The sequence below is a fragment of the Chanodichthys erythropterus genome, chromosome 11 (genome assembly GCF_024489055.1).
Source record: "Chanodichthys erythropterus isolate Z2021 chromosome 11, ASM2448905v1, whole genome shotgun sequence".
Taxonomy (NCBI): Eukaryota; Metazoa; Chordata; class Actinopteri; order Cypriniformes; family Xenocyprididae; genus Chanodichthys; species Chanodichthys erythropterus.
In genome coordinates, this window is record NC_090231.1 from 53,090,745 (window position 1) to 53,112,061 (window position 21,317).

General features: G+C 37.8%; 1 protein-coding gene across 5 annotated transcripts in view; it reads right to left on the minus strand.

Annotated features, from left to right (window-relative positions):
- Nucleotides 1-15,858, minus strand: part of hnf4b (hepatic nuclear factor 4, beta) — a 34,016-nt gene extending 18,158 nt beyond the window's left edge. For 4 of the 5 annotated variants that reach the window (XM_067400049.1, XM_067400046.1, XM_067400047.1 and 1 more), the window contains exons 1-6: nucleotides 15,405-15,858; nucleotides 7,538-7,721; nucleotides 4,665-4,759; nucleotides 2,479-2,582; nucleotides 1,705-1,854; nucleotides 1,524-1,611 (exon numbers count right to left, since the gene is read on the minus strand). In XM_067400049.1, coding sequence (XP_067256150.1) covers nucleotides 1,524-1,611; nucleotides 1,705-1,854; nucleotides 2,479-2,582; nucleotides 4,665-4,759; nucleotides 7,538-7,721; nucleotides 15,405-15,519 — 736 coding nt within the window. In that variant the 5' untranslated portion in view covers nucleotides 15,520-15,858. The remainder of the gene's footprint in view (nucleotides 1-1,523; nucleotides 1,612-1,704; nucleotides 1,855-2,478; nucleotides 2,583-4,664; nucleotides 4,760-7,537; nucleotides 7,722-15,404) is intronic. The other variant, XM_067400050.1, reaches the window with a different exon arrangement.
- Between the last annotated feature and the right edge of the window lie 5,459 nt (nucleotides 15,859-21,317).

Genomic DNA, 21,317 nt, shown 5'->3' on the forward strand with positions numbered 1-21,317 from the left:
CACTCGTCCACTGATCCACCCACTCACTCACTCACTCACTCACTCACTCACTCACTCACTCACTCACTCACTCACTCACTCGTCCACTGATCCACCCACTCACTCACTCACTCACTCACTCACTCACTCGTCCACTGATCCACCCACCCACTCACTCACTCACTCACTCGTCCACTGATCCACCCACTCACTCACTCGTCCACTGATCCACCCACTCACTCACTCACTCACTCACTCACTCACTCACTCACTCACTCGTCCACTGATCCACTCACTCACTCACTCACTCGTCCATTGATCCACTCACTCACTCACTCACTCACTCACCCACTCACTCACTCACTCACTCACTCACTCACTCACTCACTCGTCCACTGATCCACCCACTCACTCACTCACTCACTCACTCACTCACTCACTCGTCCACTGATCCACCCACTCACTCACTCACTCACTCACTCACTCACTCGTCCACTGATCCACCCACTCACTCACTCACTCACTCACTCGTCCACTGATCCACCCACTCACTCACTCACTCACTCACTCACTCGTCCACTGATCCACCCACTCACTCACTCACTCACTCACTCACTCACTCACTCACTCGTCCACTGATCCACCCACTCACTCACTCACTCACTCACTCACTCACTCGTCCACTGATCCACCCACCCACTCACTCACTCACTCACTCACTCACTCACTCGTCCACTGATCCACTCACTCACTCACTCACTCACTCACTCACTCGTCCACTGATCCACCCACTCACTCACTCGTCCACTGATCCACCCACTCACTCACTCACTCACTCACTCACTCACTCACTCGTCCACTGATCCACCCACTCACTCACTCACCCACTCACTCACTCACTCACTCACTCACTCACTCGTCCACTGATCCACCCACTCACTCACTCACCCACTCACTCACTCACTCACTCACTCGTCCACTGATCCACCCACTCACTCACTCACTCACTCACTCACTCACTCACTCACTCACTCACTCACTCACTCGTCCACTGATCCACCCACTCACTCACTCACTCACTCACTCACTCACTCACTCGTCCACTGATCCACCCACTCACTCACTCACTCACTCACTCACTCACTCACTCACTCGTCCACTGATCCACCCACCCACTCACTCACTCACTCACTCACTCACTCACTCACTCACTCACTCACTCACTCACTCACTCGTCCACTGATCCACTCACTCACTCACTCACTCACTCACTCACTCACTCACTCGTCCACTGATCCACCCACTCACTCACTCACTCGTCCACTGATCCACCCACTCACTCACTCACTCACTCACTCGTCCACTGATCCACCCACTCACTCACTCACCCACTCACTCACTCACTCACTCACTCGTCCACTGATCCACCCACTCACTCACTCACTCACCCACTCACTCACTCACTCACTCACTCACTCACTCACTCATCCACTGATCCACCCACTCACTCACTCACTCACTCACTCACTCACTCATGCACTCACCCAGAAGGATGATGTCATTGTAGGGAAGTGAACGTCGTGCCACCCCTAGGATGAGGTGCTCTGCAGAGTGAGCTCTCAACAGCGCCACCTGCACACACACATGAACACACAACACACTTGCTGCCTGCCATAGACAAGAAGTGATAGCTCATGACAAACACAACACACTCAGGAATCATACCCTGTCATCCACAGATAGCTCACAGAATTCAGGGATGCGCTTCGCCCACTCCACTAAGAGGAGGAGCTGCTGTTTCATGGATTCGCACACATCACCCACACAGGCGATCTTCTTGGTGTTGATGTCCCTCATGAGGTTCTGAGAGAGGTTCTGTAGATGAAAGAATAAGTACAGTTAGTGGATGAAACCATAAACTGAAGCTGAAACTTGAATGAAAAATATTGTTCTAGCATGATTTGAACTCAAGAAGCAAAATGTATGAGGTAAGGCCCCCAACTGTCTACAAAACTATTCAAAGGTCCTCTAGCCCTAGTTTTGTTTTCGAATCTTATTTTAATCAATGGACACTCCTAGATTCTGTAAATTAAAAAAAAGGTAGCTAAAATAATTATAATTTAAAAATTAAAATAATTCAATTTCAGAATTCCAGATGTTCTAGGAGATGAATGTTCTTCAGGGTTCGTACTTTTTTTAACCAATGTAACATCCAAGATTCTAAGGTTCTTCAAAAGAAAAGACAGTTGTTGAGAAGTGAATTAAAATAGGAAATGTCTTGATTTTTAGTAGTTTAAGCTTATTTTTATGCTTGTTTTGTCTTATTTTAAACCATTTTAAGTCATGAGGTCACCTTAAAAGTTTGTTGAGGCCTCCTAATTGTTGTCTCATTTAAATCGTTGGTTAGGTTTAATAATTTTATTTAATACATATAGGTATTGCAAGGTATTAAAGTGCTTTGAATGTTTTGAAAGTATTTAAGTTCATCAGAAAGCTCACCTGATGAGTGAAAGCCTCTGCCTGCATCAGCACATCAATGGTGAGAGTCCCCACGGCTTGGCCTTCTCTACGACAGCTGATACGGTCACGCTCATTCTGAACAGCTAAGAGACACAAGCAAAGATCAGAGAAAAATAATATCAGTTTAACTGTGTTTCATATAGAAAACAGATAATAATGTAGCCAGTGCATGCACTTTGAATAAAAACTGTCAAAATGTAGCAAATGCTAATTTAAAACGTCTGTTTTTTTACACAGTTACTGTCACAGTGTGACACGAGGGCAGGACAACCTGTCACTCACATGAGATCAACCAAAGTAAACCACAACCATCCAATCAATCTAAATAAAAGCACAAGTACCTGTACTTATACTTTACATTTAAGATTAAGGTTAATATATTTTAAATGTACTAAACTGCAACTTCATCATTACAAATGTGTAATTACAGATATATTTAAATACATCACATACAAGTTTCTATAGAAAAGACAATATATAAGCATAATAATATATGCATATTTTACAATAAATGCTTGTCACACATTCAGCAGTAAACTTTAACCATATTTTAAAGACAATAGAATTAATTATGAATTTATATATGAAGATGTACTTAAAGGGTTAGTTCACCCAAAAATGTAATTTATTACTCACCCTCATGTCGTTCCACTTCTGTAAGACCTTTGTTCAACTTCGGAACAAAAATTAAGATATTTTTGATGAAATCGGATGGTTCAGTGAGGCCTCTATTTTCAGCAATGGTACTTCCTCTCTCAAGATCCAGAAATATACTCAAAACATATTTAAAACAGTTCATGCGAGTACAGTGATTCTACATTAATATTATAAATCGATACTTTTTGTGCACCCAAAAATGAAATAACTACTTTTCAACAATATCTAGTGATGGACGATTTCAAAACACTGCTTCTGAGCTTTACAGATCGAATCAGTGGTTCAGAGGGCCAAAGTCATGTGATTTCAGCAGTTTGGCAGTTTGATACGCAATCCGAACCACTGATTCGAAACAGTGTTTTGAAATCGGCCATCACTAGATATTGTTGATTTTTTTTTTGGGCTCACAAAAGTATTCTTGTCACTTTATAATATAAAGGTTGAACCACTGTAGTCACATGAACTGTTTTAAATATGTTTTGATTACCTTTCTGGATCTTGAGAAGTTCAGTGACATTGCTGGCAATAGAGGCCTCACTGTGCCATCGGATTTCATCAAAAATATCTTAATTTGTGTTCCGAAGATGAACAAAGGTCTTACGGGTGTAGAATGACATGAGGGTGAGTAATAAATGACATTTCATTTTCGGGTGAACTAACCTTTTAAGTCCTGTTTAAGTGGGTCAAAAAATCACTCTAAAGTTCCAATTGCATTTAATATCATTTTAATACATTTTCATTTAAATAACAACAATTGCAATTAAGTGTCTGAAAACATTACATTCATATTGCACTTAAATATATAATTTAAAAGTATATTATTTCTGTAATAATTACATTTTTTTAAACTATGATAAAGTGCATTTCTTTTTACAAGGGCATGTATCTTTATACAGTTAACTACCTTTTGTCAGTATTAATCTGAAGAACAGCCGTGCTCAACACAAAAGAGTAATAAGCACAACAAGACAAATTAGTAAAATGTATTTTATCTTTTCAGATAGCATCAGCTATATCACTCAACGCTACTGTATCTATGGAGCTGCGTTACTTTTTTAAATGGATGCAACTTCATCCTACTGACAGAACATGCTCTATTCCAATAAATGGAAAGGACAAAAGACATGATCTCTCACTGTGAAGCTTGGCATCTTTAAAAGCAACTTTGTCAAGATGTCCTAGTCTCATGCATGGAGCAGAACAATACCTTTCTAAAGTTTTTAATCAGTGACCCAGATACTTTTATATTGTTCCTTTACTTTTCACCTTGAGAGTATATTAAAATTTATATGATGGTTTTGGGGATTGCCTTATTGTAATAGTTCAAGCTCACCCAAATGTTCAATATCTTTAATTCAAAGAGGGATGCAGACATTCATAAGTATTGGGATAAGTCCAATAACTCAATTAGTTTATATGCAGGCCTAGTTCAGATCTGCGACCTTGAAGAAAGTCTTTAAACTCTGCATCATAAACTAAAATGAAATGGACTTTTCTCATGCTTTTACCTTCCTTTCTCATGCCGGCTCTGAAGCACTTTCGAAGTCTGCAGTATCGACATTGGTTTCTTTTGTCTTTGTCCACCACACATTGCCTGCTGAACCTTCACACACACAAAGACAGAAATACACGGGCTACTATAATTCTCACATTTGAAGAGATCCAATGAAACACTTCAGGTCATGCTCTTACAACTTCTGATGTAGGTGGCCACAGATCACAGATTTTTTATAGGACACTGTGGTAATATATAAAAGGGCTCCTGCCACAAAGTCAATGGCCTGATTTCACAGACACGGCTTAGATTAAGCCAGGATTAGGCCTTAGTTCAATTATAAGTAGCTTTTATAAACGTGCCTTTGAAAAAAAAAAAAAAAAAAAAAAAAAAACATTACAGGTGTGCATCTTAAGACAAAACAATGGCAGTGATATACAGTCAAATCAAAAATTATTGAGTCATTTTTTATATATTTTTACTAGTTGGTTCAAGACACTATAGTTCATTTATGTAAGTGAGGATAGCAAAATAAAGTAAACTGTGAAATATTATACCCAAAACTTCTTCATACAGTGGACTACCAGTAAAATTGATAAAATTTGGAACCAACAATTATTCAGACACTTTGAACTGACCATGTTTTGCTTAAGTGTTATCTGACATAATTAAGATTCATTTTTTTTCTGACACAGTTTAACTCTGAGATCTTGTCATATTTTATTACCATTTTTTTTTTAATTATAGTGAATAAACTGTATTAATGAATGAAATGTTCAAGGTGTCCGAATAAATCTTGGTTTGACTGTATTTTAAGATATGTCAGTAAAAGCTGCTTTCAGTTAAAACAGCTCAAACATGTAGTTTAGTCTGGGACTAAACCTTGTCTCTGAAACCAGGAGAATGGGTGCCAGTCAACTCCTGTGGAGCTGTGACATAACATTTGCATTACATAATCTGTGACATCAACTTCTGATGTTGTATAGGATTGTGTATAGACAAATGTTATATATACACAATTAAGTAACTTTTTACAACAAGGTCTCATTTGTGAGCTAAACAGTGAGCAATATATTTTACAACATGTATTAATCTTGTTAATGTTAGTTAATACAAATACAGTTGATCGTTCATGTTAGTTCGCAGTGCATTAACTATTAACAAATACATTTTTTTTTTTAAATTTAAAAAAAATATATTAGCAACTTAACTTTAGAGTAATAGGCCTATATGTTGTTGAAGTATTGTTCAGTTCAGAGTTAACTAAAATTAACAAATGAAACATTATTGTGAAGTGTTACCCACATTTGTATTGGTTGCATTTCAATATTTATATAATATAGGCCTATATTATATATAATACAATGTTTCTGAAAATACTATAAAATGCTTACTGTATTATTGCAAATGATATTTTGTGTAAGATAATGTTAATAATATTTTTATTGATTAATTTTAATTGTACCTTCTTAAATTATGGATTATGTTACTTCAATATAAAGGTAAAAAAAAGTTTTTTGTTCAAAATTAACAAAATAATTTGTCAATACTTTTTTCAAAACGTGTTTTTGTCTTACCCTGATTCACAATGGTATTTTAGACCTGACTGGATGGTTTTCGTGGGAAACTGCTTTCATGCGTCACTCGCCCGTGCATGTCTCGTCGTCATATCCGTAAATAGAGAAAAGTTGCTCCTGCTATTTTGACTCGTGTATGGTGTGAGAGTTAGATTAGTTATCTTAACGAGCGAGAAATGTTGACATGGAGCACGCTAAATCTCGAATTTCCTCCGGAGAATCACCAAACGCCGAAGAGAGGAAAACCTGCTGGCAAAGAGAGAACGCTCCGGAGCTCGGCTTTTCGGAGATGGCAAGAACTGAGGGATTTGAAATGTTGTAAAAGCGACGCGGAGATGGCGTTTTAAATATTCAACAGGTTAGTAGATTTTTTATTTAACAAATAAATTGCCATATTCTCAAAGAGTTTGTTGTAAAGCATTATCTATTGTCAAAGGTGGGACATTCTAAAACGCTTAACGTGAAAAAGGCTTAACGTGGCTTAATGTACTAAGACAGTGATTTTAACAGACCAAACTTACTAAATATCATTATAATAAAGTATACTATGTGCAAAAAATCAGATGAGCCCAAAATATGATCTTAACGCGTTTTATAACACGTTAAGCTTTTTTCTCCCATAGAAAACCAATAAGAAAGAGCTTAACGTGGCTTAATGTACTAAGACAGTGATTTTAACAGACCTCATCTGATTATTTGCACATAGTATACTTTATTATAATGGTATTTAGTAAGTTTGGTCTATTAAAATCACTGTCTTAGTACATTAAGCCACGTTAAGCCTTTTTCACGTTAAGCGTTTTAGAATGTCCCTAATTTGAGTATGTTTGTAGGTTGTGCTGGAATTTATTTTCAAGGAAGTACCGTGTCTATTAATGGGTAAAGATACAGAATTATCTTCAGCTAGTCAGCTTGAGATCATGAGAACCATGTTCATCCGCACATTCACGCAGAGCCCAAGCACAACCAAAACAAAGTTCTTCCGCAAAGTGTATGCAGTTTTTTTTGATCCCTAAAGGGCCATAGTGTAGCTACTTTTAGGAGCCCTTCAGTGAAACTTTTCAGCCAATGTCTATGGGATCCTACACTGTCTTTCATTGAGTTTCTCAGGTAACAAACAGTACCTGAAATATTAATTAATCTCAAAAGTGAATTTTCAAACCCTTCTATATTGGTTACTGTACTCTTTCTGCTTTGTATAACAATTAACAGAGGACACTCTTGCATGTTTGGAGATGAATTAAAAATGATTTGTAAGCGTGTTAAGCACATGTAGTGGACAGTTATGAATCTGACGTTGAATTCTCACCTGCATGTGTAGGCATGGTTCTTGCGCACGCTCCTTCTAAAGAAGCCCTTGCAGCCATCGCAGCTGGACGCACCATAATGTTTTCCTGTAGCTCTGTCTGCGCAGATAGCACAGAGATTCACACTGCTGTGCTGTGGTGCAGGGACTTGGACTGATGCAGGTGCATGGCCTGGTATTAGTGGCTCTTAGTTGGAAAAAGATTGGACAAAACAGATTTTGATGTATTTATTATCAGTTTAACAACATTTAAAGTACCGTTCAAAAGGTTGTGATCTGTAAAACCTTTGAAAGAAGTCTCGTAAGCTTACCAAGGCTGCATTTGTTTGAAAAAAACAAAACAGTAAAAACAGTAATATTGCGAAATACACTAGTGACTAGTCAACATTTGAAGTTGATCAAAACCTTTCATCAAAGTTGTCCTAGTTCTGACTACTATATTATAACAATTTAAAATAACTGTTTTCTCTTTTAATATATTTAAAACTGTGATGGCAAAGCTGAATTTTCAGCATCATTACTCCAGTCTTCAGTGTCACACGATCCTTCAGAAATCATTCTAATATACAGATTTGTTCCTAAAGAAACATTTCTTTTATCTGGCTATCACCAGACCAAGCTCAATTTAAAATTGAACATTGGTGTGGGGAGTCTGCTATGTATTTTCTGCTGCATAAGAGGCGTGATCAACGAGCATTATTCACGCAATTGGATAGTCCTTCAACCAATCAGATCAACGATCCGGGTGACGTACTTTGCAGAGCGAAAACTCCAGACAGGTTTAGTTTGTATTGGTTTGTAGCATTGATCAGCGGTTTGCAGAAGCAGCAATGGTATCGAGCGATTTTTGCAGGTTGTGCAAAAAAACATGAAAGTGAGTGGTATTTACACCCACTCGAGCGATTTTTTTTTTTTTTTGGTAAACTAAAGAAGTCATTCAGCATCATCGAGAGGTTAAAGGTACAATATGTACAATTTTTGCAGTAAAATATCCAAAAACCACTAGGCTAGTGTTATATATTTTGTCCAGCTGATTACTAACAATATCTCTAATGTTTTCAACTACTTGTAAATCATGAGAAAATTCCCATTCTAAACAGTGACACGGGGCAGTGCAGTCGCCTGTCAATGACGTCAGTTACCTTTGTTACCGCCTTTACTGACGTAGAAACCACATGACAACAGTGCCGTGGACAAATGCGGAAGTAGTGTCTAGCGTCCAGCAAACCACTAGCTTGCTTCAAGCAGTTCCTTATTTACTTCTTGCATGTTTTATGGTGGATTGTGTTACTTATTTATGGAACATAATTACTGTTTACCATCTGCCGCTGGTTCTGTCGACAAGGACAGCTCCTGTAAACTCATGACCGGAAAAGCGGAAGCGGCGCCGGCGGCTGTGTCATAATAAAAGTCCCGCTGCTCGCGAGGCGTGTGTTGATCAATCGCTCCAGCTCCTCGTTCAGCTCCCGCAACACTCGGTCCTGCTCTGCTTCATACTACAGTAACGTTAATAATCGCATCCACGAACATGAGTTCTTCCAGACTCCAATCCCTATTCTTTTGCACCGTCCATTGAGATGGAGACCACATGTCCCAAGTTTCCGCTCTAAAACTTGGCGTCATCAAACTACGCCTTTGTTTTGAATAGGCTTCTAGCGACCTCTAGCGGAAAAAAAACATCACAAAGTGTACCTTTAAAAGGAATTGGATTGACGGTTGTGCTTGCCGTCACTTCTCTATTGTCATTGTGTTATAGCTGCCAATAGCGAGCAAAGTGGATAAGCCAGTCTGTGATTGGTTCCCGCAAAAGTGTAACAGAAGCAGTAGAAATGAATGTACGGGTTTCCAGAGTTGCCGGGCGAAATCAAATCGCTGGCAGATCAGGCTGGGTTTACCCAGTCTAACATTTCTTATCATCATAGTTGAAAGCAGTTGTGCTATACTTAGGTTTATTTTTTACTATAAATATTTTTTTTCTTTTATTTATTTGAACATTTTATGAAAATATGATTATATTTAATATTTTGAATACTTTTAAACACTTTGCACACATTTTTTTATCAGCTAATCGTCTAAATAGTGTATCTGGTTGTTGGAGGCTTTCTGTAGCAATTTCTGTGAAGTGGAAAACTGAATGGCTGCAGTGGTCTGTGTAGCAGTAGATAAACATGGCTACATCAAAGACGCATCTATACAGATTAATCCTGTCTGTGAATTTCTTCATGTAAAGCAGGGGTCTTTGACCTTTTTTTTTTTAGGCAAATAAAATAATCATCATTGATGTACAGTCGTATATATGGGAGCTTGTTTCCTCCATGAAATAAAAATGAAAAAAGGTAATTGGGACTTTTTTATCTCACAATTCTGACTTTTTTTCTTGTAATTGTGAGTTTATATCACACAATTATGACTTTATAACTCACAATTGCAATTGAAATCTCACAATTCTGACTTTTTTTGAGAAAAAAGATAGAATTGCGAGTTATAAATTCAAAATTGCGTGATAAAAACTCGCAATTGCAAGAAAAAAAATCAGAACTGCGACTTTATATCACTCAATTCTGACTTTATATCACTTAATTCTGACTTTATAACTCGCAATTGTGAGTTTATATCACACAATTCTGACTTTATATCACACAATTCTGACTTATTTTTCATAATTGTGAGATATAAACTTGCAATTGCAAGAAAAAAGTCAGAACTGCAACTTTATATCTCGCAATTCTGACTTTATATCATATAATTCTGACTTTAAATGCCCTATAATACACCTGGCACAATGCGACGCAAGGCACAGCGTAAGTGTGTTTGCTAGTTTGCGTCCGGCGCCGTTCGCGTTTTCCCGTTCAGTGCCACGTCCTTAAATTAGTAAATGCATTTGCGCCAGTTAGTGCGCCCATGGGCGTGCTGGTCTAAAAAAGAGGTGTGTTCAGGCGCATTGCCGGCGCATTGCTATTTTAAGGAGCTGAAAATAGACTGCGCCATAGACCAACTCAAACCTGGTCTAAAGTCTAAAGTCAGTGGAGCAATATTTTTTTGTTAGAGCGCGTTGGTAGAAACTGCACCTCTGGGCGCGTCCACAGTGCGCGTTGACTTTGCTTATTACACACAGGGATACGCATCACACAAACATGCCAAATATTAAAAACAAAAGGATTACAGTGTAAAAGAATATTATTGTGTAGGCTACATAAATATAAAAATGTAATGATGAATAGTCATTGTGTGTATTAGAATTAGGCTACCTATTTTCAATTCAGCCTATTACTACTTATAATGATGAACGAAATTGGCTAATTAGTTGAACAATCGTGCCAATACACACACATATATATTAACTGACTCATCGCCAACAAATTCCACCATGTAAATAGCATTTCTCGCTCTTAAAGGGAATGGGAGATGACACTCTGATTGGTTTATTGAACGTTACGCCCATTACTCATTAAGAGAATAGGGACAACCCATTTCAAAAATGTGCCCCGGCACACGGACCGTTTTTCCGTCGTTAAAATGGCAAAAGTGGATTTGGACACGCCCTGAGTGCACCTGCGCCGTGCGCTTTACACTTTGTGTCTAGATCATTAAAATAGGGCCCTATAACTCACAATTCTGACTTTATATCATGCAATTCTGAAACTTGAAACTGCGAGTTTAAATCTCGCAGTTCTGAGAAAAATGTCAGAATTGTGAGATGCAGACTCGCCATTGTTAGGAAAAAAAGTTGAGATAAAAGTGTGTGAGATAAAAAGGTCGCAATTACCTTTTTTATTTTTTTATTTAGTGGTGGAAACAAGCTTCCATACATATACATGTACATTCTTTTTTAATTTTGCTTAAAGTCAATGAAACAGAAGTTTCGATAGTCTTTTCTCCCCTATTGTGATGTATATCTGAGCAAAATGGTTTCTCGAACATGAAAAAATGTAGGGCGGGTCCATGGGAAATTGACTGGATGGTTGAGGTTCACTATTGGTGGATCTCATGTGAGTGACAGGTTGTCCCGCCCTCACGCCAATAAAGAAACCAACAGAGAAGAGAAGAGATGTTGTTGCAAGAGAGAGGGGAAGTTATTTTGATTAAAGATTACAGGGGCACACGGACATAAAAAATAATGATGTGCATGGATAAATACTGCAGTGTTCTTAAAAAAAAAATAAAACCTTTGATTTCATAGTGACTTTAACACATTTCAATGTGGGAGGGACAATAACACTGAACTTTATCTAAACTTTAGCTTCTTAACTATATTTTTGGTTGAAGTTAACAAAATATTGTATTTAGTTTTTTCCAAGAGACTGAGATTGAGATAATTGGCAGTCCCCCTGTTTCAGCCCCCTGATGTAAATGATTGCAATTTTTACTCAGCGGAGGAAATGTGTCCAATAACCCGCTCGGAGTCAGAATGTCTGTACTTATTACTTTGTGAAAGAGAAACTCCATTTAATTAAACAGGTCAGTGAAAATACTCAGTCTACTGCTATTTCCTAGGTAATTTCGCAGTGTTAGCTAAAATTTAATTCAATTCCCTCATGTGTTGCATTAAATTGGGCTCTGAATTTGATTGCCACCAGTTTGCATCCCAAGCCAGTGAACGTCACATCTTCACTTAGGCGATGCAGGAATAAAGTCTAATGTATGCAAATAATACACTCAGCACTTTAAACCCACTCAGAGAGGTAATATGCTCTAACATACAGAACGCCTCTGGGTTCAAAGGGCAGTTATATTATATTAAGAGTCCACAACGCTTCTGGCACCCACGCATGTGTGCTTTGGTAAGATGGATCCAGTATATCTGAATCAGCAGCGCTTCTAATGATTATAGAAAATGAGATTATAATGGAAAGCAGGAACAGGTTGAAGTGCTGTGCGCACAGGCTTTTGAAAAGTCCTCTTATGGCCAGATAGTAATTGAAATAGCAGCATCTCATGCTATAGGACCTAATGCCATTGTGAAGTTACCTTTTAATGCCCTGCTCTGTGAGCAAATGGCCTAAACACTCAAGTATGGTAGAGTTTAAAAATGAGAATGGTTAAACACATGCTCTACTTGGCTTGCATTTTGGTTTTCCATGTTCATTGGCAGCAGACATGCATACAAACTGCTGACAGACCGCCTTTAAACATTTGTCTTTGTGTTTATGTTTTAACTCAGCCGTGCATGTAGTGTATATGCAACTCAAATGCAATATCAATCATATTCAAACAAGCCTCCCCTGCTGAAAAGACCAACTTTGCTGGTCAACAGGATAAATTGTGTTTTGGAAGCTGTTCTCAAGAATGCGATACTACTGATGCACCAGGATTGTTAAATAGGTCAATGACTGGACGCTTCTGTTTTATCTATTAGTTTATTTTAATTTAATTTCAAGAATGTCAGGGTGGGACAAATGTCCTGATATCATGATTAAGATAATGCCTCATTAAAATAATTATTGTCCCACTTTATATTAAGTGGCCTTAACTACTATGTACTTACATCAAAAAATAAGTACAGTGTACTTATTGGGTTCATATTGAATTGCAAAATACTTTTGCTGCTATTGAGGTGGGATACGGGTAAGGATAGGGAAAGCTTTGGCGGTATGGGTAGGTTTAAGGGTAGGGGTAAGGTGTAAGGGTTGGGTCAACAGTGTAATTATAAATGTAATTACAGAAATTAATTACAGATCCAATCACATGCAGGTGTTTTTAAAATATAAGTACAATTTAAAAACATGTGTACACAATAAGTGCATTGTATCAAATGATTAATTTAAATGTAAGTACATAGTAGTTAAGGCCACTTAATATAAAGTGGGACCGGTGTCCTCTGAATGTGTCTATGAAGTTTCAGCTCAAAATACCCCATAGATTTTTTAACTGCCTATTTTGGGGTATCATTAACTATGCACCGGTTTAGCGCACAGCCCCTTTAAATCCTCACGCTCCCTGCCCCCGAGCTCGCGACTATAAAACAGTACATAAACAAAGTTCACACAGCTAATATAACTCTCAAATGGATCTTTACAAAATGTTCGTCATGCATGCTGCATGCATGCATCGGATCATGTGAGTATAGTATTTATTTGGATGTTTACATTTGATTCTGAATGAGTTTGAGGCTGAGCTCCGTGACTAATGGGCTAATGCTACACTGTTGGAGAAATTTAAAAAGAATGAAGTTGTTTATGCATTATACAGACTGCAAATGTTTAAAAATGAAAATAGCGACGTCTCTCTTGTCTCCGTGAATACAGTAAGAAACGATGGTAACTTTAACCACATTTATCAGTACATTAGCAACATGCTAACAAAACATTTAGAAAGACAATTTACAAATATCACTAAAAATATCATGTAATCATGGATCATGTCAGTTAGTATCGCTCCATCTGCCATTTTTCGCTATTGTTCTTGCTTGCTTACCTAGTCTGATGATTCAGCTGTGCACAGATCCAGATGTTAATACTGCCTTGTCTAATGCCTTGAACATGGGCTGGCATATGCAAATATTGGGGGATGACATATTAATGATCCCGACTGTTACGTAACAGTCTTGTTAGGTTGAGATTCGCCTGTTTTCCGGAGGTCTTTTAAACAAATGAGATTTATACAAGAAGGAGGAAACAATGGTGTTTGAGACTCACTATATGCCATTTCCATGTATTGAACTCTTGTTATTCAACTATGCCAAGGTAAATTAAATTTTCCATTCTACGGCACCTTTAATATTATTTTTTAGGGATGCACCGATACCAATTTCCCAGAATGAGTCAGATACTGAGTACCAATACCTGTATTTTCAGTGCATTTTTAATTTTTTAAACATTATGTGAATATGAATCAAATTAGTTGGCTTGGCAAATAGATATTTCCTTCAGTTATTTTCATGCCTAATTATGCCTGTTAAAATGTATTGTAGGAGCTACTGTTTCTTTCACTGTTCATATCACATGTTGCAATCATATTTTATCTTTAATGTAATAGCACAGTGAATATTTAGAGCTGCTCCAGCAGGGCTCAGTGATGAGGATGTTTTTCTACTGGCCTGGTTGGGCCAATGGTTCAAATTTTTAGACAGCAATGAAACATCACACATTTCATGTACAAAAATTGAATAAAGTAATCAAATGTAAAATAACACTGCATAGTCTTCACTGTATAATATAAATATAGATGATTATTAATCAGTTTAAAATTAAAGTAACAAAAGTTATTCAGTCAAGAGCAGTGAGTGATTTTGTTGTTTGATTAACATCGAGGACAAGACAGCAGTAGGTTTATTAGGCTGCTGTCACTTTAAAGGCACAACATGTAATTTTAGCCACTAGAGGTCGCTTATTCAAAACAAAGGCCTAGCTTGATGATGCCGTGAATGAGTCTGGAATCATGGGAGTTGTCGCCTTCACCTCTGCAGCCGATGGAAAGGAATCCCATGGACTCTGGCAGAAATCTCGTTCATGGATGAGCTATTAAAGTTTTATTAACGTAGCAATTTAACATTGTTCTAGTGTTTTTTGGATAATTTAATCTAAAAATTTTACATATTGTGCCTTTAAGAGCTGCATGTATACAACATACTGTTACACACGTGTTTTACTTCCTTTGCTATTGCCATATACTACAGAACTACAAACTTCCATATTAAGCCAACATGAATACAAAAAATACATTTCTAAAGAACAAAGCTTCATTATAAAGACCGTACTGGTTTACATTGCTAAGTTCACTAGCCATACCAGCGCTAATCAGCATTAACTAGCCCAGCTGGCCTTTTCAGCAAGGTCTTCAAGTATAGAACAAGGCTTGTCTTCAGAATTCATCACTGTCAATTTGCGTCAGTAACTGGGTAATAAGTCAGCAGACCAAAGGTTATACATACCTGTTTGTACAGGGAGAACACGGAGACCGTCAAACTCTAGCATGGTGAATGTAGGGTCCAGGGTTATTCCATATTCTGTTGCACTCAGGTCAAGTGAAGCCCCAGAGATCTTCATGGTTAAATTTGGATTCGGCCTGTATCTGAGAATCAACAGCACACTGTAAAGCTCACCAGTGTTTCACTCAGCGGCTTTTTGAGTCCATCCAAGCGTGTAAACACTTCAGCCTCAGCATATCAGTGTGCTCTTGGATCTATTACTCTGCCCTTCCTTGTAGATGGACTTCAGATGTTGGAATCACATAGATGTCTTCCAGAGATCGTTGTTCTGCCATATGTTGCCTCTGCATCCAGGGAATGAAGTGGAGCGCTTTGATTTACTGAGGATACAGTAATTAATGTCCAAGACTCATCAGAGCTAGACTGATAGACAGGCTGAGATTTTGCCAAATGTCTATGTGTTTGCTGTTCTCTTATCAGTGTAGAGGGAATCATAAAGGGGAGGGCTCTGGACCAGGTAAACATGACTCACTTTTCAGTGGGAAATAATATCAAGCTCATATGTATCAGCATAGTGTTGTTGGTTAATTTGATTTAATGAGTTTAAAAGATGCACTTTACCATGAGTAGCACAGAGGCCAACAGGAGGATCGCAGATGTAGTGTGAATTTGATAAGTCTGCTTAGTGTTTTGGTAGTCCGAAACCCATCTTCTTTCTTCAAGAGAACAGCCAGTAGCTTTTATTTTCAAACTTTGCCCTTTTGGTACATTTGCTATCAGGTCAATGGTGCTGTTGATCAAAGGCAGCATGATAACGTGTTATTGAGTTACATTCCTTCTCTTTTACCACATTAAAATTGGATCACATTGCTGGTGATAGACCAACTTGAGCTCTTTCGGCATAATTGTATTAACTATCAACACAATCAACAAGAAAACTCTTCAGTGCCTCCCAAAAGTTTTTAGATATTTAGAGGTGCAATCAGTAAGTTTTTGTTTATCTCTTATTCTTTTAAATAGTGGTTTTGGACGTTATTCTGACACCTATTGGTCTTGTTTAATAGTTGCTGCCAGTGTTGCCAGCTTTTGCTAGAAAATAAGTGAACTGAACAAAAGAAAAGAAAAGAGGCCAAAATAGCCAACTCCTGGCATTGGGGGGTTGTGGCATACACCCATGACAGTCTACAATCTCAAAAATAAAAGTTCTAAAGGGGGGGTTTCATGGATGTACCATTGTTGTTTCCCAAATGAACCTTTCAGTAAACAGTTCTTAAAAGAACCATTTTTTTCTCAGTGTGAAAAACATGTTAATATTCAGAAGATCCTTTTTATTGACAAAGATGTAAATAAAAAAACAAACAAACAAAGAGTTTGAGAAGAGTTAAGAGTGTGGTGAATCACCATAAACCCATTTGAAATGGATTTTCTTCTTCCAAAAACAATGGTTTTGTTCCTTTGAACAATTTTTAGCCCCTTTCTAAAAAAAAAAAAAAAAAAAAAAAAAACTCCCCCATGCAAGTTATTCAAGAACCAAATGACCATCTCATGACATAAATGCAGTGGATTAAAAATGGTGATTTTATTATCCTCAACAGTTTTTTTTTTTGGAGTAATTTCAGTGACGTTTTGAAAAAACAAGCCCAAATCACTTATAATTAGCGGACCTGGCAACACTGGTTGCTGCTGTTTTCTTTTCTTTTTTTTCTTTTTCTTTCTTTTTTTGTTTAATGAACATTTTTGAATCTCAACAATATGCAGCAGCTGTGGCCATTGAATATACAATCTAAAAAATGCTGGGCTAAAACAACCCAAGTTGGGTTGAAAATGAACAAACCCAGCAGTTGGGTTAAATGTTTGCCCAATGTGTTGGGCAGTTTTTTTTTTAACCCAACTATTGTTTATAAAATTAATATATGTCTGGCTTAAAATGAACCCAAAATAGGTTGGAAATTAAAAATCAGACACATAATTACTAGAGGCAACAATAATAATCAAAAGGTGAACATTTATTAATAAACAATTTAATAAATGTTTGTTTCATTATTATTCATTAAACGTATTAATTAATGTTCATTTATTAAACATATTAATAAATGTTAATTTCCTGCATTTTCATTTTTCATTTTAAGCAAGCAGTACAGTAATTTTTAAACAAAAGTTGAGTTAAAGGATTAGTTCACCCAAAAATGAAAATTCTGTCATTTATTACTTACCCTCATGCCTTCAGCCGACGATATATATAATATATATTAGAGGTTGCGTTAGACTTGCATTTCGCTATCATTTTGATGGACAGGATCGTAAAAAAATTCCATCATAATCAATATTACCCGTTATTTTAATTTTTATATTTTAATAAGACATTTTATTCACAAACTTGCAGGATAAGCAAATCGGCATAGGCTTGCATTTATTTATACTATGAGAAGAAAGTTGATCAAAGACTGCGGCCCCTATTTTAACGATCTAAATGCAAAGTGTAAAGCGCACGGCGCAGGTGCACTCAGGGCGTGTCCAAATCCACTTTTGCTATTTTAACGACGGAAAAACGGTCCGTGAATGAAATGGTTTGTCCCTATTCTCTTAATGAGTAATGGGCGTAACGTTCAATAAACCAATCAGAGTGTCTTCTCCCATTCCCTTTAAGAGCGAGATGCGCTCGCGCCATGGCGGATTGCTATTTACATGGTGGAATTTGTTGGCGGAAAAGCTGAACGCTTTTCAAGCGAAGAAACCGATCTGCTCGTGCGCGAAGTTAAAGCGGGCTTGCATTTGCTGGCTTTCAAATAGCTCCGCGCAATGAGTCAGTTAATATATATGTGTGTGTATTGGCACTATTGTTCAATTAATTAGCCAATTTCGTTCATCATTATAAGTAGTAATAGGCTGAATTGAAAATAGGTATCCTAATTCTAATACACACAATGACTATTCATCATTACATTTTTATATCTATGTAGCCTACACAATAATATTCTTTTACACTGTAATCCTTTTGTTTTTAATATTTGGCATGTTTGTGTGATGCGTATCCCTGTGTGTAATAAGCAAAGTCAACGCGCACTGTGGACGCGCCCAGAGGCGCAGTTTCTACCAACGCGCTCTAACAAAAAAATATTGCTCCACTGACTTTAGACTTTAGACCAGGTTTGAGTTGGTCTATGGCGCAGTCTATTTTCAGCTCCTTAAAATAGCAATGCGCCGGCAATGCGCCTGAACACACCTCTTTTTTAGACCAGCACGCCCATGGGTGCACTAACTGGCACAAATGCATTTACTAAATTAAGGACGAGAAACCGCGAACGACGCCGGAAGCAAACTAGCAAACACACTTACGCTGCGCCTTGCGTCGCATTGCACCGGGTGTATTATAGGGCCCTGCGTCACTTTCAGTTTTCATCTTGAACTCTTGTCACGGATTGTGAGTGAATGCAATCATCCTTTCCTCTTTACTACTGTACAGAACGAAATAAATATGAATGAAAATAAAAAATATGCTGAAAGATACAGTAGCTTACCGAAATCTGTATCACGTCAGTTCAGTCAGTGTTGTAAACAATGTTACGTAACATTATACCTCAGAAAAGCCATTCGCTGACCATAAACTCATAGTCATGCATGCTTAAGTTTTTTTTATTTTTCTTGCTAAGTAACTTTATCATTATTCAATTTACTGGGTGCTCGTCTGTGTGTAATCAAGCGCATCGTTTTCATTTTATTCTGGAGACTGGTCTTGCGCTCTGCTGCCACACTGGAGCATGCTCACCACCTACTGGACAGGGGTGGGAATTACAGTTACAAACTACATAATCTGTCAAAATGACGGACTGGCTGCAAATTTTTCTGTCACTGCTAAACAAATTCCTTCAAAGACGGAAAATTTTCAGTTAACGCGATCTCTGAGATTATATATATAACACTACCACCGGTGACACTCCACGACCGCGATGGCAACTTCACCACCGCAGTGGCGCGGTTGTCATGCCTACCGTCACAGCCCTACTATTCAGTAGCACAGCTTTCCGGGGTAACTGCTGCACTTCTGCTGTTCCATCAGCACCCTCGGATGTCAGAGAGTGAACGTGCGCTTTCATTCAGCGCGTCTCCTTCACTAGTAGAAAATACAACTGTATATGCTTTATAAACACAAATTATCGCTTTGCACATGCTTCCGCTTTCCGCATACTTCAAAAAGCTTATGCTGTATGTCCTAGGCCTTCTATTCTACTCACGGAACGAATGTGGCACCAGTTTCGTTTTTTTCCGTAAGTAGAATAGGGAAGGCGTAGGACATACGGCGTAAGCATTTTGAAGAATGCGGAAAGCGGAAGCACGTGCAAAGCGATAATTTGTGTTTATAAAGCATATACAGTTGTATTTTTTTCAAAAATGACCGATCGTTTCTCTAGATAAGACCCTTATTCCTCGTCTGGTATCATTTAAAGCCGCATTGAAACTGTAATTTTGACCTTCAAGCGTCTGGAGACCATTGAAGTCCACTATAAGGAGAATAATCCTGGAATGTTTTCATCAAAAACCTTAATTTCTTTTCGACTGAAGAAAGACAGACATGAACATCTTGGATGACATGGGGGTGAGTAAATTATCAGGAAAATTTTATTTAAAAGTGGACTAATCCTTTAAGTTTAGGTAGGTCTAACAGTGTATTTGACCATTTAAGGAAAAACAAGTCAATTTCAAGTCAATTTTGAGTTACAGGTGGCTTGTGTGTGTGCGATGTTGTTTCGGTATGAACCCAAAGAAAACCGTCTCTCAAAGAGCTCCCAAGTATGATATAAAATCGCTTGGATGTTCAAATTGGCAAGGTTTAAAAAGACATGGGCAAGTGATTTCCGTCAATTGTCCCGAAACGCAGTTTCGTGTTGTACAAACGTGTTGTATCGCAGCGTTGCAGCTCGCTTATAGTGCAGACGTGATGTCTTTTGAGGGCAGAAGCAATTTGCTCATTTTGAGAGAGAGAGGGAGAGAGAGGGGAGATGCAGTATTGCTGAAATTACTTCTCACAAGAAAGTTTTCAAATTACTGATTTGATGTGATAATGTGTTAATTAATTTGTTTACAAACAAATAATTTCCCTCTTTCTAAATGTGAAACATGCAAGACTAAGTAAAATTATGCACAATACCGGCGCCAAAATTCAGACCCTGCATGGTATCGATACTATGGTATTAGATTGTGGTACCGTACCGAAGCCAAAATTGTGGCATCAAGCCATTCCTACCCACAATGCACCGTAATAACGAGTGTACAACCGATGTACGCTCAACCATAGACATAATAAATACACGTGCGTTCATGTAACGGTGTCCGCTCTCATCAACACAACACACAAGCATCGTGGCGTTCTTGTGATTGCACGTTGGTGATTAATATTTTGCAAATAAAGTGGTATGTTTTTTTTTTTTGTGTGTGAAAAAAGCACTCGCATCGGTTCATAAAATTTAGGTTAAATTACTGGAGTCACATGGATTTCTTTAATGATGTCTTTACTACCATTCTGGGCCTTGAAAGTGTTATTTGCATAGGCTGTCAATGGAGGGACAGAAATCTCTTAGATTTAATCAAAAAGATCTTCATTTGTATTCCAAAGATGAATGAAAGTCTTACAGGTTTGGAAGGACATGAGAGTGAGTAATTAATCCAATGACCATGGGAGAACCACTTGTCTATATCATATGATCAAATGAAAAAAGAAAAAGAAAAAAGATAAAAAAAATTCTGTGGGAACTCTCTCTTTGAGGACGGCTGTGAGAACATTACTTACTGTATTTGTATCTCAAATATTAGCATTTTCTGCATTTTCTTCTTGAGTCATAAAGCAGCTTGATTTCTTCTGAATGTTTGAATGTTCTGAATCTGTGCTATCCAAAATTGCAAGACATTTCTTATTAAATT